Here is a 27651-nt window from a genome sequence, read left to right as displayed (position 1 = left end):
GAGCAATGAAATCTGATGAAATAAAGGACAATTTCATTAATTCAAGGAAAACTTTGTTTTTAAATTTGGTTAAAATTTTCTCTTTTTTTCAGTTTTATAACTGGCTAATATAAATGACCCTAGAACTAAAATCTAAAAAGTTTTCTGTGCCTGTCTCTGGAGGATAGAAAAATAATTTAAGGAACAGTTTGGGCTTCTGCCATCACAACACCATGGATTTTAGTGAAAGTGAGAGAAGTAGACAAAGGAAATGTCCACCAAAATTTACATTCAACCCTTGTGAACATGAAGGTGAAGAAGAAACACTGAACTTGCAGATGCTTGTGGGGGTATAGTAGAAAAACTGCCCTCATTACTGGGGCAGTGGCATTCAGGATGTGAATTCTTCCATCAGTCCTCAGTTTATCAGTGACTTTCACCACCTGTGGAGGTGGGAATTCTTTCGTGGGCGATCCACTGACACCAATAAGGCACCTAAACCTCCTTTACCCAGGAGGTTAACAAGTGTTGTTGGTAGTTCTTGGCTTTCAAGTGTCAGGGGTCAGATGTTTGTGGAGCACAGCCACAGGAAGGTCAATGCCAGGGCTCAGGAGATCCTCCAGCAGCAGCATAGTTTTAACTCAAAATTAGGGGGGAACTGGATTTAGCAACTTAAATATTTGATAAAAAACAGATTTTTTTTTTAAATCAATGAAAGAAGTTTAGCTAAAATATGTTGTTCAATCAAGACTTTTGGTCAACTTTAATGTAAAAAGCAAATTAAACTCCATATCCTAAACTGGATGGGACAACTTTAGAAATTCATCAACCTGTGAATTCAGGTTGATGATAAAATCATAGAGGGATGAAGACAACAGAATGAGAATCCTGCATGCAACAAAGCAAGGACAGCAAAAATCCAGTCCAGAAGTGTCACTGAGCTGGGGGGTTGGGTTGTATCTCATCTGGTAATGCTGCATCTCTAAATGATAATGTTGAATTTTATTTGGGAATCTTTTTATGTTATTGGTTACCTTTTTTTCCTCTCTCCAGGGTGACACAGGATCCCCTGGACCCCCAGGCTTACCTGGAACAGTAAGTAAGATTATGTTTGGTGCTCTAACAATATTCAAGGTATCATTCTTCCACGTAAATTCCTCAGAAACAATTTTCAAGTTTCTTCTCTGCAGAAACTTTGGGACCTATTTACTCTGAGATTATCTCCTTTTGTTTCAGAGAAGCAATATCAAGGTTTATTTGGTCTTTTTTTTTTTTTTGGTGAGGTTTTACTTTCCTCTGCCTCTTTGCAAAAACAGACCAAGAATACATAAATTTATTGTTTTCAAAATCAAGATGCAAAATTAGTTTGAAGAGCCTGAGTATAATTACAAGTTCACAGGTGATTAAATCAGCAGTGAATGTAAATACACAACTGAATGTAAATACACAAACCTCTGAATTCCCTCTAAGAAAACCTGAGTAAGCAGCTTGGAATGAGCACCATCATTGCAACTAGAGGATTTATGCCAGTCACAGATCCTCCAAGACATGGCACACATCCTCTCATCAGCTCTGCTCACCACAGCTGGATACAGCTGCCTCATTCACAGGGTATGGAGAAAATCTGAATCAAGGTCTGTTGGTTGGTGAAAATCGAGTGCCTAAAGACCTTGACACAGCAGTGGAGTGTTAGAATGTGAAATGCAGGGAGTTCTCAGAACTTTGGGCCTGAAAGCCAAAGCTTAGAGTTAAACATAGGATTTGGTCTGAGACCTTGGAAGAGGCTTCCAAACTTAGGCGATAGAAGCAAGAATGTGGATTTATAGTTTAAAGCAGAGACACATTGAGTTAAGAAGAGGAAAGTTTAAGATATAGAAAAGATAAAAGTAGTTACAAAGGTAAACAAGAAGTTTAGAATGCAGTCCTAACGTGATTGGCTAAGAAAGCTTACACTGTAACATGAGTCCATAAGACAAAATATTTAAGGATTGGGTCAAAAACATAAATATCCTTGTGGGCAGTGTTTTCTTGGTCAATAAATCTTTAAAAGGTCTTGTAACTAGAGGTCTTGTGACCTTCTGAACCATGTTATGAATATGTGAGCTGAACTCACCCTTCCTGCCTGTGTAGAAGATAAAAATAAATTGCATCGTTTAAAAACTCAGAGGTCCTGTCTCTAACTCATTCAAAATTCCTTCAAAAATCCCCATAATGGAGAAGGTGATTTAATTTATTCTCTGCCATTAGCTGGGCCTCAGTCTAGGCCAGATCACTTCATGGTGCTTTGTGTAGAAAGACTCCACATGTGTCAGGCAAGAATGACCCAGTCACAACACCAAAGATGAATCTGTGTTGGTAAAGGCAGAAAAGGCAGCTCACAGATACAACATGGCTGGACATGGAAATGTGTGCCACTGCTCAAGCTTCCTGTGTTTGTAGGGAGAAATTATTTCTATTTGTCATGGTTTAGGAATGGTAGTCCCCAATTTAGCACCCCTGATCCCCCAAGACCCCAAAACCAGCCTCTGGTCACTCACTTCCACTTTTTCCCTCTTCCACCCACATGTGCCCAGAGAGGAGAACTGGAGGCACAAAGGGCAAAGATTGAGGGTTGGGATAAGAACAATTTATGGAAACAACTATAAGATAAGAAAACAGACAATAGCAAAACAAACAATATTAATAACAAAAGTGGTCATTAGAGGGAGTGGAGCTTGACCTGACTGCAGCCATGCCACCCAAAACACTCCCTCTGGTCAGGACCAGCATTATCCCACTGCTCCATTTGCCTTCCTTGCTCCAACAGAAAGGAACATCCTTCCCTTCTCCAGAGTGAGAGAAAGAAGCCCTTTCCTCCACCCCTGGCAATGGCATGAGGTGGTATTGAATAACATAATGTCTTGGCCATGCTCCCTCCCACTGGTCTAGGCTGGAACCAGGGCACTGTTTCAGCTGTTAAAAGTAGGTAGTGCTTTTGTCAAGTCTTCATGTCATCAATGTCTATTTTTTTTTTCAAAATTTTATCAGCTTTGAGAAAAGATACTGTCTCTTTCTACAAAACTTTATAATTTCTTTTTGTGGCTATTCCTTCAGAGTGACTATGTATTCCCATTGAGATTTCATTACATGGTACAAAGCAGAGGGAGAACACACTCATTCATGGTATCAGGAAATTTAACAATACAGAAGATGGCTCTAAGTGGAAAAGTGAGCTGGAGATTGCTCGCAGTAAAATTGCTATAAAGTTTAAAGATTGTTTTTTCATCATGGTAGGACACAGAGGATAGTCTTGACTTTACATTCATATTTCAAATATTCTGGGAGATTTAAGATATTTGTGAGCTTCTTTCCAAACACCCAGATGTTACAGTGGGTTGCTCTTTTATAAACCTACTTATGGAATGTATGGAATGTGCAATCTGTAATGACAGGAGTATGTGTAATCTATTGCATTTAAGGAAAATAGGCTGTCATGGTTTTAACACTCTGGTTTCTGTTCCAGCCAGCCTTCTTCACCCCACACCCCAGGATTCCTGTAAGTAACATCTCTAATAAATATGGCCTCTGGCTTATCCCCTCTTGTATCTGGTAGACACACCCCTTAGTGTTTTCTGTGTTATTTAAATGCTTTCAGTAAAGAACCCAGATTTAGTCTGGTTCTGGGCATCCTCACCACTGTAACCAGCTATGAGAAGTCCAAAGCTGTGCTGGTAAGATCAGCAGTCAAACCAACTGTGGCTGGGACAGAGCTGTGTGCTATCCCAGCCTCTTAATCCCAGTGTAAAGTGAAGATTTTGTTCCCATTTGTAGCACCTAGTGGGAAATAAATGACATAACATGATCTGTGAATAAGTTCGTTATGGATCAGGAGGCTTCATGGATGGCAGAGGTAGGCTGTAAGAGTGCCATTAGAAAGAGAACATATATGCCAGGTTCTTCAGAGGCTGAGGAAGGAAATGAGGATGTGAAGCAGTAGTGGAGAAAGAGATAAGATTTCTTTGGCTTGCTCTTCCCCTTTGCTCAAAGGTTATACTTATATATATATATATATTTATACACTCTAAGGAAACATGCAGAACAATGACATCTTACGTGGTCTTTGTAGTGCTACAGTCACAGAAAGAGTTTTTCCTTTTGCTTTGAGTACATTGCTCTGATAAATGAGCTGCAAGACAGTAAGAAATGAAAGGCTTGAAGTGTGTCAGCTGTTCCATTTGCTGGGATTTCTCCTTGTGCAAGACAACTCTGGTGACACCTGCCACAGCACAGCTCTGCACATAGCAGTGTGAGGGAGGAGAAGGTAAGAACAGTTGGATGTACAGGTGTACACATTAAAGTGTCAGAAGGAGGTGATGAGCCTTAGGAGAGTGTCATGGGTAATGTTACAGAGGTGGCAGGACCAGCAGGATGCTGACAGGTGCTCGTGTGCTCTCCAAAAAACAATCCTTGCCACTGCTTCCCATTGAGTGGGTGTTTATTGTACCAGGGAACTATTTCCTATATATTTAGGCTAGTCAGGTCGGATCATGAAGTATTCTTGGAGATGGGATGAGAGAACCACAGTAGTGGTCAGGTATAATGGCTGGAAAGAGGCAAAAGCAGTAAAAAAAAGAGGTGGCTCCTTACTTTTCCTTCTGTCTCCCACTGTGTCCAGGCACAGCTGGACCCCCGATGCACTTGCTTTCCTTTTGGTAGCACAGGAATTACTGAGGCATAATTGAGACTACAGGAGGACACTGCTGAGAGCAGGTCATGGGAGCTGTGAGTCCTCTTCTGGGCCAGGCTGGAGGCAGCTGGCAGCTGTCACTCTGTCTTTTGTGTGCACTGAGGTGGAGGTAAGGAGTGGGTGGCAATGGATTGAGATCAGCTGCCAGTGGGCAGCACTAGCAGGCAGTGGTAACAGCCTTGGCAGAGTCATGGATTTGGTGAACTGGAAAGGACTTGCAGGCAGGTTTTCTGGTGGGTTGTGTTAACAAAAGCCAGTTGTGTCCTGGGCTGCAGCTATGGCCAGCAGGTCAAGGGAGGTGATTCTATCCCTCTGCTTTGGTGAGACCCCTCCTGGAGTGCTGCATCCAGCTCTGGAGCCCCCAGTACAAGGACATCTTGGCTCTCGTGGAGTAAATCCAGAGAAGGCCACAAAGATAATTAGAGGCTTTTAAACTGTCAGAGAGTGGGTTTAGATTAGGTATTTGGAAGTAGTTCTTTACTGTGAGAATACTGAGACACTGGTACAGGTTTTCCAGAGAACCTGTGGGTGCCCCATGCCTGGAAGCATTCAAAGCTGTTGGATGGGGCTTCAAGTGCCTTTCCAATAGCAGAGGGGCTGGAATGAGATTATTTTAAGGTCCCTTTCTTCCCAAACCATTGTATGAATCTGGGAAGAAATCCTTCTTCTGCCCATGTCTGTGGCTGTTAGATTTTGCACTGCTGTGCAAGTCAAGTATCAAGGAAAAAGTGGAAGAAAGAAAAATCTTAAAAACTTTCCCCATTTATCTCTTGTGTTACTTCTTCACTTTGCAATTTTGTTTTCCCGGTAATGTACATCCTTATTCCCACTCAGTAACACCATCCCTGCCTACAAATGTACTGACCCATGTCTGTGCTTTGTCATTGTGCTTTCTCAAAAGAGTTTCAGAATTTGAAATGTCATTACACAAAACAGCTTCCAAGCACAAACATCCAGGTTTGCAGCTTTAGCCCCTTTGCTTGAGCTGCTTTAGGTGATCCTGGTGTTTTTCTCAAGGACACTAGATGGCATCAGGGACTGCCTGGTTAAAAGTCGATCTAATAGGATGTTAGTGGAGTAAAATTCCTCCCATGATTTACCACAGATTATAATATTTATTCATAATGCATAATTAATACAAGCATAAGTAATATTTATGCAGCTACACTTATTTTATCTGTTAGAGAATCATTTGAAAATGGACTGTGAATTCCCAGGTGTTGCAGAAATGATTGGCAAATAGCAGGCGTAAATAAAATTCAAGCTGATTTGTCTGGCTCTGCATTTTGGCTGATCACAATTCCTTGCTTGTGTGTGTAGCTTAAATCACTGATGTTCTTACTCTTCCTTGATTGCATAATTGAAACACTTGGTATGATAAATAATGAATAAGTAATGATTGCTGTTGCCTGAATGCATACGTTCATAACAATATACAAAAGTGAGTATTGGTGGAGTGTAGTGCCTGCTTTATGCCAACTAGTTCCATAATTGTGTGCTTTCCTTTTCAATTTATAAAAAGCAGACATATGGATTTATTGATTATTGCTCTAGACCACAGGACAAAGCTGATGAACTTCTGTCTGAATGCATATTCAATTTACTGTAAGGAGGAAGAACAGGAATAAATTAATCTTATTAGGCAGTGATGGTGGTGCATGAAAAAATGTACTGTCATTGCAGGAGGGAGAGGAAGCTGCATGGATGTATGGAGATGTTAATAGAACTAGAGATCAGGAATAACTGTGTAGTGCTCACCTCTGGAAATGCTCCAGATGATCACTGAACACGTCTCTTTTATAGATGGAATAGGGAGCTGTATCTGGGATCACTGTAGGATGACATCAGGGCTCTGGTCCTACTGAGAGGTAGTGCCGTGGCACTGGTGCTTTTGCTGTTGGTCACATCATGTGGCCTTTAAAAATGTTAGAGATTTATTTTTTAATTTGGGGTATAGTCTTAGCTACTCTTCCACCTGTGGGCAAAATGTTCTCCTTTTAAGCTGGGTATTTTTTCAGTTAGTATTGGAACAGACCAAGGAGTCCAGACAGTGATCTCCATATTTAGTGTGGCATTCAGTTTTGACTCATTGACCTCAAGGTCCTTTGAAGAAGCTACTTTGTGTCAGAAATGGGTAACTGATTGAAAGAGCCCACTTACTAAACAGAACTAGTGTGATTTCCAGCCCTGGAAATAGCTTTTATTTCTCTCTTTGTCTTATTGTTTTATATCAGGGTGAACCTGGACCAAAAGGGGACAAAGGAGATCGAGGAGTGACTGGAGAACCTGTAAGTACAGCAAAGAGAGGACATGAGAGTGGTCAGTTTTGGAGGGAGAGGGTGGGACATGCTCCTGCAGCTGTGATGCTTCTCTCATCAAAAATAGCCACAGTGGTGCTTATCTTTGTGCTGCCTGTAGAGGAAGCTACATGACTACTGGAGTTTAGGCACCTAATCTGTAGTTCTGGGCCTTAGTAGCTGAAAAGAGGACTATGGGATTTGCTAGGCAGAGCTTGGCTGGCAGTAATTTATGTGCAGGATTTATTAAGGGATTTTGAAGTGATGTGGCCCAGCTAAATTGTGCATTTGGGTACCACATTTGTATTCTGGACTTTCTTGTTCTGGATGGAGCTCCTAGAAGAGACAGGGCCCTGTGCAGTGACATCCTCTGTAAAAATCATACTTCTCTCAGTGGAAGGAGCTCCTTCACCTCTCCCTCTGTTTTGCAGGGATTACCTGGGGTCCCAGGTGAGCAAGGTGTGCCAGGACCTGCAGGAGTACAGGTAAGAGGGACCTTGAAGAAAATCTTTGACATGACTAGAGAGGAGTGTCCTCAAGGTCTGTATCACTGTAAATAATCCTTCCTGTACACACCAGCAGCCCATTTCTTTGTTCTGTAGAGGTTTTTACTTCTGTTGGACTGCAGGACAGCAGGAGGAAAATCAGCTCAGAGATACATTATCTCTGTAGCATGGTCAGTATTGTCTGAGAGACTTCTTCCAGCTTCATGGTCCTTCAAGAGGGCATCTTGTACTGCTGCTACCAAATCACAGGTCTTGCAGATAAATCACATTTCCAAAACATTGCAGAGCAGTCAGATTCAACCCTAGCTCATCTCACCTGGAATGAGCAATGGTTCATGTGAAATGGTTCTATGGTCTCAGCCATCTTCAGTAAATGTAGTGTCACACAAAACTATTTCCAATCAACACTGAGGTGTTTCCATTCAACATGGGTAGGTGTTCACTCTGCCATCATACATGCTGTGCCCAGCCTTTATAATCAGCCATACTTGGGCCTCAGCACCTTAAACAGGTTTCTGAGCATGTCAGCAGCAGTCTGAGCATTCAAAAAAAAAAAAAAAAAAACCCATAAAAAAACCACCTAAAACCAAGCAAAACCAAACCCCCCAAAACCCAACAAAAAACACAGTAATGCCATGCAACTTTTAACTAACATCTGCTAAATGGGGGACAGTTCAGTGAGTAGACTGTCCTGCAAAAATTCTTCAGAAAGGGCTCTCTCATATGTATGATTAGGACAAACCCTCTGCAAGGGGATCTCTTATTACCATTTCTAGATGACTGATGTTTAAATTTTAGAATTGCAGGTGAGTCTTCTGTGAAGGGAGACCATCAAAGTTCCACTGGAAATGAAGTAGTTGGTAGGCCTGAGGATAGGAAGGAGTTTCACCCAGATGAATACCTGCAGGTTTCAGCATCCTGTGCTGAGAAACAGTATCTGAGCTGATCAGTCATCAGTAACTCTTCTGAAGTCTCAGGGTTTTATTTTTATAGTTCCCTTTCTTACTGCATAGAGAACTGGGAGCTGTTTCCTCAGCCATTAACTCCTCTGTGAATTGGTTAACAAAACCAATTCCTAGTACACATTCAGGCATCTTGAAGCCTTTTTGTCTGGCAGGAGGTCTCCTTCCATGTCTAATCAGCTGGTATCTCTCCTTTCTGCACAGGGTGCTAAGGGGGAGAAAGGAGCCCGAGGAGAGGCTGGAGCCCCTGGAGAGACTGTGAGTAACTTCCCTTGCAGCATTTTCCCCTGGCAGTGACACGCCTGAAGGGACACTGACATCAACATCTTGTGGATTTGCAGTCCCAGGCTGCTTGATCACAGAGCACATCCTCATCCATAGCTGGAAGAGGCTGTTTGTGGGCAAACAGGACCATCTGCACCAAACAGATCAATGCCCCATTCAGCCCAGCTCAAGGTTGTGCATCTTTTCCTGCTCAAATCTCTCCCTGCTTAACAAAACACCCTTTTGTGAGTAAGTGTGACTGCACTGCAATGTCAGCCCAGCTCAGGCAGGCAGCTGGAGCAGGGAGCTCACTGCTCAGCAGCAGCAGCAATTGGCTTTTCATCGTGGGTGCTTTTAGGCTTCACTGTTGATTCTGCTGGTTTTTTGTTTTAATACTGGCTCATCCAGAAGACTCATCCCACACCCCTTTTCTTGAGGCATTTGTTGTAGGGAGTGCTGCTCTTGTCTGTGTGCTTAGGAACAACAAAGGATTCCAGTTCAGTTTTATTATTGTAGGAACACATAAGACCTTTGCAGCTGAATAAAAGCTGCAAGCCAAAAAGGAAGGAACACTGAAGAACTGTTTGAAATAATGATTGAGAGAGGGAATGACTGATTAGGAGAAGGAAGGAATAAGAAATTCAAATCATGCATCATAGAGCACTGAAATTTCTTCTTCTACCTTTATGTTCATGGTTTTCTTTCTTGGGCTTGTGCTTACACAGTGTCCCTAAGGAGTGCTTTGACCCTAAACCCTGAACTGCCTATTTTCAGGAGTCTTTCACTCTTGGTTGAAGGACCCCTTAGTATTTTGGAGAGGAGGAAAAAATAAAAAAAAAATTTAAAAAAAGAGAGATGGCAAAAACTATCCCACTTCCACAAAAACCCATTCCTTGGTTTAATTTTTTGTGAACCTGGTGGCTCAGAGGATGTTTATGATGTGGAAATGCAGATATTTGCAGGCACCTTCTCTTTTCTTGCCATCATTTCACAGCCTGCTGCTGTTCCATATTTCTATTGGCTCACAGAGCAGTGACTGTAAATAACACAGAAATGAGGAAACCTTTAAACCTCTGCTATGAGCAAAGGCTGAGAGGATTGGGATTGTTCAGCCTGGAGAAGAGAAGGCTCCAAGGAGATCTCAGAGACCCTTTCAGTGCCTAAAGAATGAATACAACAGAGCTGGAGAGGGACTTTCTGCAAGGGCATGGAGTGATAGGACAAGGAGGACTGGCTTCAAACTGAGAGTAGGTTTAGATAAGTATTAGGAGGAAGTTATTTCCTTTGAAGGGGATGAAACACTGGCACAGGTTGCCCAGCACCAGCTGGTCTAGAGGAAGGTGTCCCTGTTTATGACAGAAGGTTTGGAACCAGATGATGTTTAATGTCCCTTCCAACCCAAATCTATGATTCCATGAAACCTCTAAATATAGCCTGATAACCCCAGACATACATCTCTGTTGGGACATAAATCCCCAAATATATGTCCTCTAATATATGTCTTCCATGAAATTTTGGAGACACACATGGGCTTTTTCATACTACAAAGCTTTATCTTCCAAACAGATGAAGACCTGCAATTCAAAACTCTACACTCTGGATGGTTTAGGCTATTTCACCTGTTTAGTGCAAAAGCAGAGAAAGGTAGAATTGTCAACAAAGCACATTTTGTTGACCTACATTTTTTTTTTATGAGAAATCAACATTCTTTTCTCTGTTCTTCTGATGTTTCTGGCCCAGACTTTCCTTCCTGTATCTGAGCTAGATTTAGGGTTTCTTTTCATAGAAGGTAGCTTTAAGCTCCCAAAGAGAGCCTTCATCCATTTTGTATTGTTTCATTACTCTTTACACTAAAAAGTTTCAAACAAATGTGCTATTTTTTGCCTTCTTGATGTACAACACCTTGTCTGACATGAAATCCAATCTCACTTAGAACATCTTGTTCCTATGGTGATACAAGTTGTGATATGCACACACACACACACACACTTCATCTTTCTTAAAACAGGGTTTGAGTGGACCAGCAGGGCCCCCAGGTCCAAGAGGCTTGCCAGGAAATGTGGTAAGTATGCACCAGTGTATTTGTTTTCCCATCTGTGCCCTGATTTCTTTATTTAATGTGCTTAGTTTTCCCTTCCATGGGGATTACTATGAAGTTCAAAAGGCTGTGTTTCATTAAACTTGTTTCTTAGGGCTGAATTGAAAGATCTGGAGGCACCTGGGAATGGTGTATCCATTAACTGTCTTCTCATATTCATTTTATCAAGGGGAGGAAGGGAGCTGCTTCATTCCTCACCAAATCGTTAAAAGCAATTTTTGCTGCCAACTCTTCAAGAGAAAAAATTTAATGTTTATTGTGTCTTTGGTTTTGTTTTCTTTGCCTTTTTTTCATTTGTCCTCTCCTTTTGTAAACAAGACTTCTTGGTGTAAAAATAACATCGTAAACTCCCACTTTTGTTATGGAAACATGTAGGCATTTGAGCCTAAAGACCCTTGAAATCAATCCAGTGTCCCCTTACTTGGGGGTTCATCACCACTATTAATTTTACATGACAAAATTTTTCATATTTGCTAAAAAAATCTTTGGATTAACTCTACTCCCAGCTCCACTGTGGTAATTTTCTTTCTCTTTCCTGGGGTTTCACTGGGCACTGACTGGAGTAGGTGAAAAACAGCATTTAGACCTCAGGATATGATGTGTTCAGGCACAGGGCTTAGACCATAGCACTGTTAGAACCAGAGTTTATTACCTGGGCAATCCAAGAAAACTTAAATTGCCCTTCAACTAATTGTTAAGATACATTTGATTTAATTGTATTAATGTAGTGATTTAATTTCAAACGGAAAGGTGATATTGAAAATTAAGAACTTTTCAATTTCATATTCCATTAAGCAAACTTCTACACCAGTAATACCAATATATTACCTATAAAAGCCAATATAGTTGGAAATAATTTCTACTGGTGCAGAAAGGAAAATAATTATCACATCCATTCTGAGGTCAATCCAATCTTAATGGTGCCAAGACATGATTTCACATCTTAAAATGGAGTACCATTCTAAGATATGTTTTGGTTATAGGAAGTTATAGTACTTAATTTAGAGCTCTAAATCATCTATATTTTGACACAGAGTCCTTTGAGACCTGCCAAGATGTTAAAAGGATTGAAAACTGAAATAGAGGAAGAAATGAACACAGCTACATTTCCCAGTGTTGGGAGGCTTTTGGCTTCTCTGATACAGGGGTGGTGATTGGGGGTTGTTGGTAGCATATTAGGGACTACTGAGAATTTCACAAAACAAAAGAAATAGTTACTGGTACAATGCACAAATCTGGTACAAGCTCAGTTTCTGCTTTTTCTGTTCAGGTATTTTTTATATCGTAAAAGAAATTCTTCCTTTAAGGAACTGTTATACACCTTCTGTGGTAGTCTCTGGATTACAGATTTTCTGTCCTGGGAAATGTTGAGCTGATACTGATCCTTGAGATAAACTATACTGAACCCACAGGTCTGCCCCTTTTTTAAAATCCAATACTGCCTACAAAAAAACTTCAAAGTTCTTTTCTCTCCAGGGTGTTCCTGGAGGCCCTGGACTCCCAGGAAAGGCAGGAGAAAGAGGGGAAAAGGTGAGTTGGTTCTTTGATGGGTTTGTTTCTTTTTTTTTTCTTGAGCATTTTAAGTAATAGGGACAGATACTCTCTGAACTGGAAAATTATTTCATAGGTTCATGGATGGTTAAGACACATGGGTTCATGAATTCATCTTGTCTGAGCTCCTCTATTACATGTGCTGTAAAGTTTTCACCCAGTTGCAGCTTTATAATTTACCTAATAAACCACTGATATATGACTGGATATGGTAAAGTCACTGCTACACAATTATGGTCTTCATTACCTGACAAGAGCGGGCATTTGGTATTTTAAGAAACTCCTATTTATGACAGAAAATCCAAAGCTGGAAGAAAAACTGGCTTTTTGTCCCCTTTTATGAGCTTTCTGAAGTCAGGGGCTTGTGTTTGGTCATGCATCCCTGCATGCCCAGCATGCTGATCTTTGTCCTGATCTTTGTTTTCTGGATTAGGAATGATCAATCAGAAACATGATTATCTATATCCATGAATTTAGGGCTTAAAAGGGAATGAATCCCAACTCCTTCAATAAAATCTTCTTCCAAGTTACTGAGCTCTGCCTCAGGGTCATGTGAGGACCCAGGACTCTCTCATTCAGCGTTGCAGAAAGAGTGATGCACTTCACTCACAAGAAAGAAGAACAGTATATTTTATTGATGTAAGACACCAAGTTAATAAAGTTCATTGGTAAATGCCACAGTAGTTTAACAAGATTCAATGCAAGGTACACTTGATTATTTACTGCATTGAGGACAGGGACAGACAAAACTGTCAGGAAGACCCTTCCATTGAGTCATGAGCTTCAGAAAGGATCCCTTTATGTTCTGAACTCCTCAGAGAAGAATTTAGGTGTCTGCTGCATCCAAAGTTAGTCCCAAACTTGATCAATATTTTGTCTAAAGCATTATATTTGTGCAACCAATCCTTTGTATCACTTAGTTAAGGATTCAGAGTTTCCAGTGTATTTATTCCCATTTTGTTTGCTGAGCATCTGATGTGATAAGGTGGTAATTTGAGGGGTTATCTTGAGAGGCATCCATGGTCAAGGGGAAATCTGGGCAAGTGCCCTGTTCTTGGGGTAAGATGGTTGGCTCGTATTTTCATGCTGGCTACAAATGTTGCTCCCAAATTTGTGAAGGCACTGACCAGCACTGTGTTTAGGAGAGCACATTGCCCAAGCCAGCCCTCACCTGTAGGGTTGTTATCTGCCTCCCCAGAACCCACTGTGAGTCAGGAGCAGCCATCACAACCAGAGGCATCCAGTACTGCTGCTGCTGCTGCTGCTGCTGCTGCTGCTGCTGGGTGTCACTTGGGCAGGGTGATGGGAAGCAAAGGTCAGGTTGGGATCAGGACACATTCCAACATTTCTCAGTGTCACAGCAGGGATAAGCAGTTTTGATGAGTTCAGGTTGGGGTGTGCTCCATGGAGAGAGCACACCACCACATATAGCTGGTTTCCAAAACATTTTGAAGTCTTTTACTTTCCTTAATGGAAATTACAACTGCCTTGAGATTACTGAAGGAAAAGAATTCCCATTAATGAGGTTTTCCTATGATACCAAAAGAAATCCAGATGAGACAGCTAGGAAAATGTCCATGCCTTTCAGTTCCAGTGAAAGATCTGAGGTGGTAATTTTCTAGTATTTTAATGAGTTCTGGTGGCTTCTCTTCTACAGGGTGATCCTGGAAAAGAAGGAAAAGTGGGTTTACCTGGGCCACCTGGTGAGCCAGGGCGTGCTGGAGAGCCAGGTTTGCCTGGGAAGGGTAGAGATGGAGAAAAGGTAAGTCCTGCTGGCAAGCTTTGTGCTTGACTAGTTCAATATGAGACAGGCAACCATGGCTCTTGCAGGAGAGCATGGATTTACCTGAATCCATGGAAGGCCTGCCTGTGGAATATGTTCCAGATCTCACCTGTGCATAAAAAAAAAGTCAGAGAGAACTGAAGATTTATTTCTGAAATTTACATTGAAAACAGAGACCTCCACAAGGAGTAGCCATTGTCCTTGTGACTAGTACAAAAATTATTAGCTTGATGGAAGTTCCCTAAAAGCTTTTAATTCTTGCCCAATTAGCAGATTGTTTAAGTTGGTTACATGTTGTCAGTAAAAGATTGCCAGGACAGTGTGAGCTCAGGAGGGCAGGGATGGGAGAATTGCTGCCTTGACTATAGCAAAGGCTCTTGTTTGGCTGGATGGTGACTGTTGTCTTGGTTTGCTTTTGTCACTTTAGGGGGAAAGAGGACCACCAGGATTGCCAGGACCCTTTGGACATAAGGTGAGGATGGACTTCATGTGGACTGCCCATCTTAATCACCTGAACTGGGGAGAAGAACATGGTGCAAACATGGTCTGTTTTCCACTGGAAAATAGAGTTTGCAAAGCTCTGATTCAAAAATGCATTTCTTACCTTCTAGAGGATTCCTTTCTTTATTATTCCAGCATCTCTGTGGATGTAAATACTCAGCTATGAATTAGCTGTGTTCACTTTCCACATTTAAAGTACCTTCCATCACTATAAGAATTCAGCACAGGTGGAGGTCTCAGTGCACACTTTTTCAGGGAAACTGGGACTGAGACCCTTTAATCCACACAACCAGGGAGACTCTGCATGGCTCAGGGGTGATCTGCTCTCAGGACCACCTGGCAGCCCTCAAAGAGAACTTTTTCCTAGCCCTCATTCCCTTCACCTCTCTTCAAGGAGGACATTAATTATTTTCCAGTAGAACCAGGTAGTCCTGGTTTTCCCTCCTGTATTGAGGCACAGACTGGCTAGTTGAAGAAGTTGATGATACTAACTTCTGCTGAAAGTAATGTTTATTGCCTTTTAAGCCCACAGAAAAGAGAGAAAGTAATAAAACAGCAAAAATCTTTGATTTTTGTGCTTGAAGATTTAATCAGACATTTCAGAAATTGTCCTCTTCAAAATGACCACTTTCTGATGTGGACTGGAAGAAGAATCTGGTGTTGAAAAAGATTCTGTAAATGATAAAAGCAGGATTATAGGAGTATGAGACCCAATCCATCTACGTCCCATATTTTTGAAATAACCAAACTGCTATGATTTTTTTTTTAGTTTTGATGCATTTTGTACAAATGCATTGTAGTCTTTTCTATATATCTTTGACACTTCAGAACACAGACCTACACCCACACAGACATACACTAATAGACTGGGAATTAATATAAAAGTCAGGAAAAAAAACACTAAAAGAAATCTCATTAAGTATTCTATTCAGTAGCAACAGAAGATGATAAAAGTCTTAATTGTATGTGGGAAAATACTATTGAAATTTTTGTATTCAAATTATCTTTTTGAATAAAATAACTGATAAGGGATGTGTGGAGTGTTTGAACTAATCAGAATGCATTTTTCCTCAGTGGCCTTGCAGTATTATTTCTTTGTTGTAAAAGATTAGCATAAGAAGAAAGCAAGAAAGGGGAAAAATAGGAGATATTGCAGATTTAATTTTGAGTGGGCAGAATCCACAGGTAACAATTTTTCTATCATGCTTCTATATAGCTAGAAAAAATGTCATAATAAATAGCATAAATAAGATTGATTGTTATAAATCTACTGCCAACGTGAGACCAAATCTCCCAACTGCAATGCAATCCATAAAAATCTTATTGATTTCTCCCTATAACTAGAAAACAGATGTTAAATTAAAGCCTTACAGCTGAATTCTTTCTTAGCCCTCTGTCTGCAGTGTACATTGAACAATGTCAAGCTGTTTTCTGTGCTATTCATGTTTATTCACTTTGAAAATCTGTTTTTTAGAAGGGAATGCTCTCCTTTTCTAGTAAAGTGCTTGAGAGAGAGTGGTTGAAGTGTTGACTTCTGTTTTACCAAAGTAATTTCATACACTTCTGTGAGTGAGCCTATGTTGGTAAAGGACAGGAGAATATTAAGATGCAGCAAAACTTCCCTAATCCTGTCTTCCTCAGATACATGATCTATGTTCAGCAATTTTTGTGCCTTAGCCTTTTACCACAGAAGCACAGAGAGAGAAAAGTGATTTGTGGTGCTTGGTGCTTCCCCAAGCCCAGGAAAGTCCCTGCTACCCCGCTGAAATCCCTGGTTCTGGATGTGGCTCTTGGGGCTTTGGTTTGGGGTGACTGAGGTGCTGCTGGGCTGGTGGTCAGACAAGCTGATCCTGAAGGTCTCTTCCAACCTTGGTGGTTCTGTGAAATGCTGGAAATTTGATGCAGTGCACTAAAATAAATGAACACACGCACAAAGATTGTGTTTGCCCTCAGTTCTGTGATGTGATGGGAACACTCTGAGCCTGCAGAGGGAGGCTGGGGCCCCTGTGGGGGAAAAGGACACTTTAATGGCATGATGAGACAGCAACTGTGCCATGTCCCCATGCTGCCACATGCTGTCCCTCTGTGGGCAGGATCGGGACCAGATGTACTCATGTGACATTCTGGTGTACCACCTGCTTGCATCCCAGCACATTTTCTCATCAGTGCACAAAGCTTTTAACTCTTTCCTTTATTTCAGGGTGAGAGGGGAGCTCCTGGCCTCCCTGGACAGCCAGGAGACAGAGGAGTGCCAGGAATTGGCCTGGCTGGACCCCCTGTAAGTAGCAGGTCCTGCTGCAGCATACAATGAGGTGGAAAATCAGGCATTGCCACCTGCATTGCCTGTGCTCTGCTGTGCTGAGAGCCTGTGGGACATTTTGCCTTCTGAAGGTGCAGATTCCAGAAGAGTTCAGAGGCTGCCATTTGTGGCGAACGTGTCACATGTGTGCTATGAGGGCTAGAAGTGCTCTGGCATTGATTGGTGTCACTCCTGAATTTTGTCAGGACTGTCATTCCTGAATTTTGTGCATCATCCTGGCACACTGCTGTGGATGTGAGAGGAGATCTGTGCCAAGGGAGCAGTTCTGCTCTCCTGCACAGACACAGCCTTGCTGTTGTATGAACCCTGTTGGAAGGGATGAGTGTGGCACACATGCCCACATCAGTGACATTGTGACACTCCAACAGCAAAATAAAAAATCAGATTGCTTAAACTGCTGTGTTCCAAGAGGGGCCTCCTGCCCATAATTTCCCCCAAATGTTTGGTAGGTTTGACTTTATCCAGCTCTGCCCTCCTGACTATCAGTTGGTCACATGGTGTATATGGGAGTCTGCTCAGAAAATTTGGATTTTCCTGTTGCTGGGCTTTGATCACTCCAATACTTGTCATCTACAGCTCCTCTAGAAATGAGGGGGATTTGGCAGTGCTCTGGCAGTAGTCCTGCTCAGAGACCTCCAGTTATGCACTGAATTTGCTAGTGAAATATGTTTAGGAGGAAGCAAATGCTATTTCTGGCTGCAATTGCAAGAGGACATCTGAGCCCTTGCATTCTTTTGCAATACCTCATGCATGCCATGATCCTGGACCAATCATCAATGTTTGGTTATTAGTGCTCTGTTTATCTAGATATAAATGTCCCAATTAGTATAGGAACTTGCCTTGAAAGGATAAGTCATATTGCTGAGTAATGAGTTGAAAAATCTGGTTTTCTGAGGTGTATGTCCCCTTAATATTTGCTTTTACTATGCTGAATTCTGAGTTAGAACAGACAGGGTTGGTCCTGTTTCACACTGTGATTGTATCATGGCTTTTATGGTACTCACAGAGTTACCAATCACTGCAGGTTTCCTGGATGTCCTTTGATTTATCTAAGGATCTATAGATTTATCTATGATTTATCTAAGGAACTGTGTTGTTCTTGCACTTCTCAATGTTCAGCCATTAATTAAATTAAAGTAACAAATGAGTATCTGGCTTATTTGAAAATCACTAGCTAGTGGATAGTCTTTGATTACAGATTTTTAGATTCAGTCCAGGGCTAGATGAGTTCATGTCTGCATCCTGATGTACACAGGATGACAAAGTTGTTCTTCATTGGGGGTTTAGCATCCTCATCTCCCTAAACACAAATGACTAAGGACTTGACTCCAAATGCAGACATCTCTTGTCTCACACCAGAAGATTGGTTTTTTCAGTGTCTTCATTATTTGCCCACTGTCAGGATGTGTAGCCACCTACACACCACACTGTTCTCAAATGATATGTTTTATTTATTTAATTTGCTTTACTAAATGCTTCTTTAAAAAAAGAAGAAAAAAACCCAACAAAACAACAACCAAACCACTTTTATGATGGGTTTTTTTCCACTATAGATTCATCATAACCTCAGCTCCAGTGCAAAGACTGGAATTGGAAAAAAAAAACCTCTGTATAACCTTGAATCTAGCAGACAGTACAAAGACTGAATCCCACAGTAAAAAAAAAAAAAAAAAAAAAAAAAAAAAAACAACAGAATAAAATCAGTGGAGTTGCTTCAGTGCATATTACATGCTGAATTAAAGACATCAGCCTCTACTCTTTTCAGCAATGTGACAAAATTGTGTTTATAATACTTCAGCTTCAGAGCTGAGAGCCAACAATTCTTTTTAATTGGAATCCTCACCCTGTTTCCTCCTCTGCCCTTAACCTCTCTCAGCTTTGCTCCTTGCACAAAAAGTATATATAGATGAGGATTTTTTTTTATCTTATCTGCTGAAGTATTGAGTTACAATTTACATAACACTGAGCCATAAACTTGAGCATTAGCAGAGTGTGTGTTTCCAACAGAGTAGGGGACAGCTTGGACAGCTGGGGGGAATTCACATGCGTATGCTGAAGCTGCCTAATGTATGGATGCACAGTATAAGTAGAAAGATTTCAATTTTGCCCTGTCTTGCCTTGTGGGCATTAATTAAATTATGCATTAAGCCATTTCTTTAACATGCACTAAGGTGTCTTCTTTTGTGGAGACACTGTGAGGATTATGAGTTGCTGTGCCTGAAACAGAAAGCAGAAGGAGAGAGGAGTTATAGTGGTAGCCAATTTATTCAAGCCTTGTTTTGGGTGTGTTTGGAATACCAGATTGAGTCACCCATGATGGATATGGCACTGCAGCACTTCTGTGGTGTTCCTGTAGAAGTGGGTACCTGCCAGGGGCTCCCTCTACTCAGCTGCACATTTTAAGTTGCATCCCCAAACAAACAGCATGCACATGCCCACTGCCCTCCCCCTACTTTGACCTAAATTAAAGAGCACAGAAGTCCTGTGGGATGTTTTTCCTTGTCTAAGAGGTGGCTGAATGTGGTGGTCTTCAGAGCCTGGGGCAGTTGTCCTGTCCCAGCCCCAGGGATGTGTGGATGCTGTGGTTCAGTGTCTCCAGACCCAGCCAGGAGCATGGATTGTCCATGGCCACAGTGCACACACATCCACACTCAGTCCAGAGCAGAGAATAATGCCTTAATGCAGCACCCACCATGCTAAATGAGAATTTAAAGTGTTTTGATTGCTGTGTCTTTTCTGTTTGTAGGGCCCTGCAGGACCCCCAGGAGACAAAGGGTCACTGGTACAGTATGTCTTTCTAGCTATACCCAAATTCTTTGGGGAGGGGGCAACCACACTAATTATCTTTTTTGCCAGTCATTTCATGAGGGCAGATGTAATTGCTTTGGTTTTGCTCAAGGAATGGTCATAGGGTGGCTGATCCATCAGAACTTCTGTGTATTACCAGGTACTTGTCTGCTATAGTGAGTTGTGAGAAAGAGTTGATCAAAAGCCTTGGCCTGGTGGAGATGTTTCCTTATGTGTCAGTAGTCCTAAAAGAGAAATAATGAGTGAATTGCTTCACCCTTCTTTCAAAAAATTATTTTAAGGCACATAATTCAAGGCATATTTCTTATAGCCAAGGCCTCAAAGGTTAAAAAGAAACCATTTTAGAACATTTTTCTTACTTAAATCTTACAGATTTCAGTATTCACCAAACACACTTTAGTCCCTCAACATTCAGTTTTTCAAGGATGCAATCCATTCAAGGATGCAATCCAGTCAAGGTGTGGCACAAACAACTGTGTACCATGGTCTCAGGAGACACTGGCCTGAATTTCCAGCACAGCAGCCAGTCCTAGCAGAGTGGTAGCCTGGAACTGAGAAGATGTGTGCTATTTTCAGAGTCCCCTGTGGCAGGAGGGAAATAATGAATCTAACTCCATGTTCTTAGAAGGCTAATTTATTATTTTATGTACTTATATTATATTAAAGAATGCTATGCTAAAACTATACTAAAGAATAGAGAAAGGATAGATACAGAAGGCTTAACAAGATACTAATGAAAAACTCATGATCTCTTCAGAGTCCTGCCACAGCCGGACGGTGATTGGTCATTAAGTAAAAACAGTTCACATGAAACCAATCAAACAACCAGCTGTTTGTTGGATAAACAATCTCCAAACCACATTCCAAAGCAGCAAAACACAGAAGAAGCAAAATGACATAATTATTGTTTTTCCTTTTTCTCTGAGGCTTCTCAGCTTCCCAGGGGAAGAATCCTGGGCAAGGGGATTTTTCAGAAAATATGACAGTGACAGAGGTGGACCTTCTTTTCTCCTCTACTGTCCTGTGCTCAGGCATATTTTCTCTCTGTTCAAAAATCCACCTCCTGTAAAGAGTCATTATTACCTCTCCAATCAATGTATGGGAAGCTTGACTTTAGTGATGCACATGAAGTCCCTTGAGGCACAGAAATTATTGATATCAGGATAGTGCAGTGTGAACTGTAATTATATTTTTTCTTAAACTCTCTCATAGTTGAGTAGGTGCTGGTTAATTTTTTCCACCAATTACTATTAGGTTAAGGATTTCTTCTCTTCAGCTAAGAAGCACCTTATAAATACTGCTCACATTACTGGGTTTGTCTCTTCTCTCCCTCTCAGGGTCCCCGTGGTGTGCCTGGGATCCCTGGACCACAGGGGCCTCCTGGCCAGGATGTAAGTAAAATTAAAGTGTAAGTGCTCAAGAAGCTGGTCAGTGCTTGCATCTAATTTCCTTAAAAATTTGTGCTGATAATCAACTGCAGTCTCTGAGTGTTACTAGGATTGTCCAAGGGACATGATTTGCAGAAGTGGAGCTCTTACAACTCAGGATGTCAAAGAGGAAAATAGTTGGAATGAGGAGGATTGCTTCAAGGAAAGTGGGGTTCATCACTGAAGCACTTTAAAATGACACTGGAGAAGGGACTTGGCAGCATACACTGGGGAAAGATCCCACACTGGAAAAGGATGGTGGTTAGGCTGTCTAGGAACTTCTTAGAATCCACCGAGATAAGTACCCTTTCTGTTAAAACAGGGCCACAGCTGTTAAGTTCTCTGTGAGTTCATTTTGCTGCTGCTATTGTGCATTTCTGAGGACATTTTAACCTCTTGGTGCATTGTGCTCCCACTGTCTCAGTGGTGAGTCATGGAACTGAGGAGCAGAGAGGAACGTGGCAGACTCCCAGCTGGAAAGCTGGCCCCTCTCTCTGCCTGCTTCCACTTCAGTGCTGCATCAGAAGGAGGAGAATTTTTTTTTCCTCTATGATGTGGAAACCAGTCCTCTGAAGGAGCCTCTGAAGATTTGGAAGGGCTTGATCTTTGGGTTTAAGGGAACACTGTGGAGAGGGGGAAGTGACCTCCTGGAACTCTCCTTCTCAGTGCTGCTCCGTGATGCTGTCGTGTCTGAAATGAGTACCAGCTCTCACCAGCTCCACAGCAAGCACTTTCCAGCCCTGGTGTGGCTTTACTGACATCCATCAGGTGGCCTAAAGGAGGTCCTTTACTGAGGAAAGAAGGTCTTTTTTTATTCCCACCCACTTATTCCTAGAGGGGTTGTGGGTCCCTCATCCTTGGAAGTGTTCCAGGCCAGGCTGGATGGGGCTCTGAGCAGCCTGGAGTAGTGGAAGGTGTCCCTGCCTATGGCACAAGTTTGGAACTGGATGATCTTTGTGGCCCTTTCCAACCCAAACCATTCAAAGATTCTCTGACTCTGTACTTTGTCACAAGACAAAGGATTGAGCCAGGGTTTTCTTCCAGAGCCCATGATAGCTGAAATGGTCCCTTGTGTCCCTGGGCAGCCAGAGATTTGAGATTCATTGTGTCCTGCTGCCTGTCCCTAGATCTCATCCCCTTGCCTCAGATGTTTGAAATTTTAAATGAAGATGTTTTGAACAGGAGATAGGATAGATGGGTTTGTTAGAGCTGAACTGTGTAAGAAGAGTACCCAAGGCAGCTTTTTGGAGTCTCTTTCTGGCTCTGCTCGGATCAGCATTGGCTGGTCAACTCTTTGAGATGCAGCACTGAGGTCTTCACATTTTTCTTTTCCCTGCAGAAAATTAATCCAAACACAGACATTCCTCAGGCTACTTATAAAACATATTCTCTATTACACTCACTGCTTTAATTGCAATCAATATGTCTTTTAGAACCTTTCTGTATTGTCTGATCACTTGTTATACCATTCTGTCTGTGTTTCAGGAGGTATAATTGGAGGTACAGGGCACATTCCAACATTTCTTGGTGTGTCAGCAGGGATAACCTATTTTGACAAGATCATGCATTTGCAGTTCCCTGATCTCTATCTTTATTTAACTAGCATAAGGAACTTTTTGTTCTGCTTCTGCACTCTTGTGTGCCAATGCAGTGTTCCTGTATCCTCTGAAACATGTCCATTTTTGTACTCTGCTGTGTTCAAACAGGATATCATTGGATAGGAAAGCTCCAATTTGAATTGCTAATATGAATTTGCCATGCGACTCCCAAGCCATGCAGTGTCAATTGCCTGAATGACTTGCCTCAGTGTCTTGTACTTTGCTGTGGCCTCTGCAAATGTATTCCATGTTTTTTTTTGAGACTGGAAAATTCTTTTAAATCACATTTACATACATCGAGTTACTCTCTGAATTATTTTTCCAGTTGCAAACTCATCAGATGCATGTGTAAATGCCTGCTATCAGTTGCATTCTCTGATATAGTAAATCAGATTTACAACTGCATTTAGGGAGATGAAAGAGTCAATGCTGTTTTTGCAATAGCTTTGGCCAGAATTCTCTCCCACTGGTGAATAAATAGAGGTTTTTTTACATAACTACCTTCTAGATTCTTTCTGGTCCCCTAAAAGCATGAGTCATATTTTTTGGGATAGCCCAAAGTCACCTTTTGAAACATCTGTTGGCTACTCAATCTAATATCAAGAGTTCTCAGGACAGTGTCTTTTTTATTAAAATTTAGGTTTTGAAGATACTTGCCTAGGTTAACAGTACAATTGTGCTGCTTTGGCCTTGTTCTGTTCCTCTTAGAAAAAGCCTTGCTATTTTTTTGTCCTCTAGAGTTCATTGTGTCCATAAATCCCTACAAATTATCTTTTTCTGCAACAAAGCTGGGACATGTTGTCTTCTTCCATATATATAATATTCTTGTCTTTAAATTTGCATTTTTTTTTTCTGATTAACCAAAGCTCCAATTCTTAAAGACTGAAAAGTGTGCTTTTTTTAGGTTCTTTTTCCCTAATAATGTGACTACTTTTTTCCATAACAGAACTACTACACATTGTGCCTACTTTAAGGACCTCAGTCACTTAAAAAATCACTTTCTCTTGCTTTTCAGGAAAAAAAAAAAAATCAAAATCACATTTTAATCTGTCAGTATTCCTGTATCAAGCATTAAAATAGTGTAGCCTTAAGTACCTTCTGTTGGAGAAGTTGGCCAATCTCCTAGTCTGAGAATTATAAAAAAGGATGTCTACATATTCAGTGATGTTATATGCAGCGCTGTCTCCTCCAGCTGCTGCAGAGCAGGTCCCTCCTGCCTGGTTAAATTTGATGTATGGAGGAAATTCTTAACTGTGCATGTAGTGAAGCACTGGAGCAGAATGCCCAGAGAAGCTGTGGCTGTCCCATCCCTGGAAGTGCTCAAGGCCATGTTGGATGGGGCTTGGGGCAACCTGGTCCAGTGGAAAGTGTCCTGCCCATGGCAGGGGCTTGGAATGAGATGGTATTTCAGGTCCTTTCAACCCAAGGCATGCCATGATTCTATGAAATGGTTTATTAGAAGATGTAAAGTGACAGGACAAGCCATGGTGGGCAGGTGCAGGGCTCAGCCAAACAAATGCTCAGCCAGCTCTGGTTTACCAGCCCCTTTTATACCCTTTTGTGTCTACCCTCTGTTTGTTTGTTCCTCTCTCTCCCCCTGCACAGCCCCTCATGCATCTCCTCAGCTCTATCAGTCCCTCATCCCTCCCAGTTCATGGTCCCCCACTTTACAATCTGATCACTTGCAAGGTCCAGATTGCTCTCCCAGCAAGTGCAGTCTGTGGTTTTTGGTGGCCCATCAGTTACTGCCAGTGACAAGATCTGATCTGCTTCTTCTTAGGTCTGCGTGTCTTGGAAAATTTAGTTTCTGATTTCCTCCTTTTCCCTTAATTTCCCAGCTGACAAGGTCCTGGATGAGGTAACCTTGCTGCAGTAAGCCTCCTCATATTTCCACATGCCTTGATCAATTAGTGTGAGTGTCCAGTTTGCTTCCTATCACTGCCATCTTTTTTTGGTCAGGTTTGTGTCCTTGACATTCTAATTTATGACTTTCTCCTTCTCTTCCTTTGTTGAATTCAAAAGGTTCTTGACCAGATACCCCTAAAGGAGCAGACACTTTCTGGCCAGCCACTCTTACACCTCATGGTGTGGGAATCTGTTCTCCCCTGCCTGTCTGCTGGGAGATAAAATGTTTCTGTTCAACACACCTATTTAGTGTCCTTAGATTAGAAAACAATCTGAATGAGATATTTTCTTATCCTCCTATTAACAGTGGGGGCACCTGTTTAATAGGATCTTTCTGTATTTAGATTATGATAATTTGAATTAACATAAACACTGAATTAATCACTTTTTAATTAGGTTAATTATTTATGGTAACTAAATTCCAGCATTACCGAGAAGTTCATCTTCCCCCTGCGTTTGCTTTCATAATTGCAAAACCTTTGTGGATGCATAAATTACTGCCAATGGATTTGAAAAGCAGAGTTTGCTGTTCTGAGGTTGATTTTCCCATCCTGTTAGAAGGACAGTTCCAAGGAGCCTTGGTGTTTGGGGTACTTACACCCCAGACCAGGGTATACTTATTAACCCACCTATTGTCTGTTTATTGCTGTGACATATAACTGATTTAAGATATTGCATTTCAAGTTTAATTTTCAGTCTTGTAATAGAACTATCCCACCATATGCCTGTGTGACTGACACACTTCCCCTATACACTTATGTTTCCTTACAGACTTTCTTTAAGTATTTTCACATGCACCACTGACCTGAGCATCATTTTCCCCATCATAGGATTTTGTCTATTAACTGCACTGGCATTTAATTCAGAATCACAGAATATTCTGAATTGGAAAGGACCCACAAGGCTCATCGAGTCCAAGTCTGGAGTGAATGAGCCATGGGGGGATCAAACCCACATCCTTGGCATAATTAGCACCATTTGCCAACCAACTAAGCTAAATATTGTTTTTTAGCATTATCAGCAATACAGTTTCCATCAGTTCCCATTTAAACACCATTCCTGTGTGTCAGATTTTGCAGACTGATATTCTGGATACTGTGCATCCCACCTCCTCATGGCTGACATCTTTTCCCTGTACTGGTGTGCTGTACCACTCATTGGATGTTCTGCTTTGTGCCAGCCACTCTTGGCTGCAATCTCCTGAAAGTGTTCAAACTTTTTTGAGTTTTCCAGCACTGGTTGCTATTTGGGTCTGTGATTTTCCCACATCGTGTTAGCAGCGTTTATTTTCTGTGCCATGCAGTTTTTGGGTCAGACTCATTTCCTTTTCCCTGAATTTTCTGGCTTTCTTTTTTCCAGTTCCCTCCCCTATTAGCTTGTCAGATGCAGTTTTAACTTCCATGTCTTCATTCTAACATTTTCATTCTGCTCTGAGCAATATGAAGCTGCATCAGGGGAAATTTAGGCTGGATATTAGGAAAAGGTTCTTCATCCAGATAGTGGCCAGACACTGGAACAGGATCCCCAGGCAAGTGGTCACAGCACCAAGACTGACAGAGTTCAAGGAGCATTTGGACAATGCTCTCAGGCACCTGATGTGATTCTTGGGATTGTCCTGTGCGAGACCAGGAGCTGGACTTGATTTTTTGTGGGTTCCTTACAACCCAGGATATTTTGTAATTCTGTGTTTGCAGCTTGTCTGGTTTTGTCAGCCTTTTCTAACTCCAGGCCTCTACAGACCAGCAATACTTCCTCTGCTTTTGACTCTGCTTCCATTGGCCTGTTCTCTGATAATGCACCATGCTGAAGTGCCATCAGCTACATCTGGTTTGTTCAGTTTGGCTCACAAAAGCATTCTTCAGTGGACATTCTCTGTTTGCAATCTTGTACCTTTCCATTTTTCTGGGAAGTTTTCCTGGGGATTCAGGGTTTTTTTCAGGTTTATCAGCCATGGCACAGAGCTTAATCTCTTTTCCTGTCTCATTTCCACCCTTTTGGAGACATCACCAGCTCTACATCATACAGTGTGCAAGAAAATGGGTTCATCCCTTTTTGTCTCAAGGCACTCTAATGACATGTGGGCATGATAGCTGTGCTTAATCCTTTCTGAGGATTTCCATTTTATTCACTCTCTTCTTGTGTGTCTTTTCACATAACTAAGAAGTCTTTTCCTATATTCTTTTTTTAAAAGATCTTTAAATACTCAGATTACACCACTACTGCCATGTTCATATTTCAGATCCCAAAGCAGAAGGCTGTCACTGAGCCCTATGGCATATATTTATAGCTGTGCTACTAGTCAGCATGAAAGACATTTCTGAACTGTCTTTTCTGTCTTGCTTTCTGATCCAGGATTATTCTCATGGCTCAAGTTTTTGCTTTGCATCACACTTTTTAGAGCAAGTTCTGTGTGAGTCTTCCTGAACAAAGTAGGTCTGGGAATATAAGATCTGTGTAATTGTTATTTAGCCATCCTTCTTCCCATTTGCAGAGGTGGCTGAGAACACAGTGTAGAAGATGCCAAAAGCATGACCTGACAGCATCTGTGAAAGGGAAAGGTGTTTGGGAACAATACACAGTTCTCTAGATTCACCTTGAAATTATGTGGAAGAAGGAAAGCTATAAATGACTAAAATGATCACTTATATTTACTCAATTCCCCAGAAGGACTTCTGGGGAGAAATGTGAGCTAAACATCTTCTTCAGACATTATCTTCTCTTTGTTCTCACCTGCAGAAGGTTTAGTTCCTCAGGAAACAAGAATTCATCCATGAACTTCAATACTACTTCAGCTCCACTTTAGGTCCGTATCAGTGTGTGTTTAATTTTTGTCTCTGAGAATCTCAAGGTAATTGAAGGGTTGTTGCTCATCCAGAAGCATTTAATGTGGACATAGAAAATGATAATTGATATATTTTTCCATTTT

The 27651-nt window shown here is 41.5% G+C and overlaps 1 protein-coding gene across 2 annotated transcripts in view; it reads left to right on the top strand.

Moving 5' to 3' along the window:
- COL22A1 (collagen type XXII alpha 1 chain) overlaps positions 1-27651 on the top strand; it is a 241495-nt gene that overhangs the window by 171867 nt on the left and 41977 nt on the right. For both annotated transcript variants that reach the window (XM_071421854.1, XM_071421855.1), the window contains 12 exons: positions 1033-1074; positions 3482-3514; positions 6940-6993; positions 7434-7487; positions 8675-8728; positions 10743-10796; positions 12309-12362; positions 14041-14145; positions 14594-14638; positions 16868-16945; positions 19734-19769; positions 21133-21186. In XM_071421854.1, coding sequence (XP_071277955.1) covers positions 1033-1074; positions 3482-3514; positions 6940-6993; positions 7434-7487; positions 8675-8728; positions 10743-10796; positions 12309-12362; positions 14041-14145; positions 14594-14638; positions 16868-16945; positions 19734-19769; positions 21133-21186 — 663 coding nt within the window. The remainder of the gene's footprint in view (positions 1-1032; positions 1075-3481; positions 3515-6939; positions 6994-7433; positions 7488-8674; positions 8729-10742; positions 10797-12308; positions 12363-14040; positions 14146-14593; positions 14639-16867; positions 16946-19733; positions 19770-21132; positions 21187-27651) is intronic.

The sequence above is a fragment of the Agelaius tricolor genome, unplaced genomic scaffold, assembly GCF_023055355.1.
Source record: "Agelaius tricolor isolate 1412-34295 unplaced genomic scaffold, bAgeTri1.0.p SCAF_2, whole genome shotgun sequence".
Taxonomy (NCBI): Eukaryota; Metazoa; Chordata; class Aves; order Passeriformes; family Icteridae; genus Agelaius; species Agelaius tricolor.
This window is presented reverse-complemented; position numbering and strand designations above follow the sequence as displayed.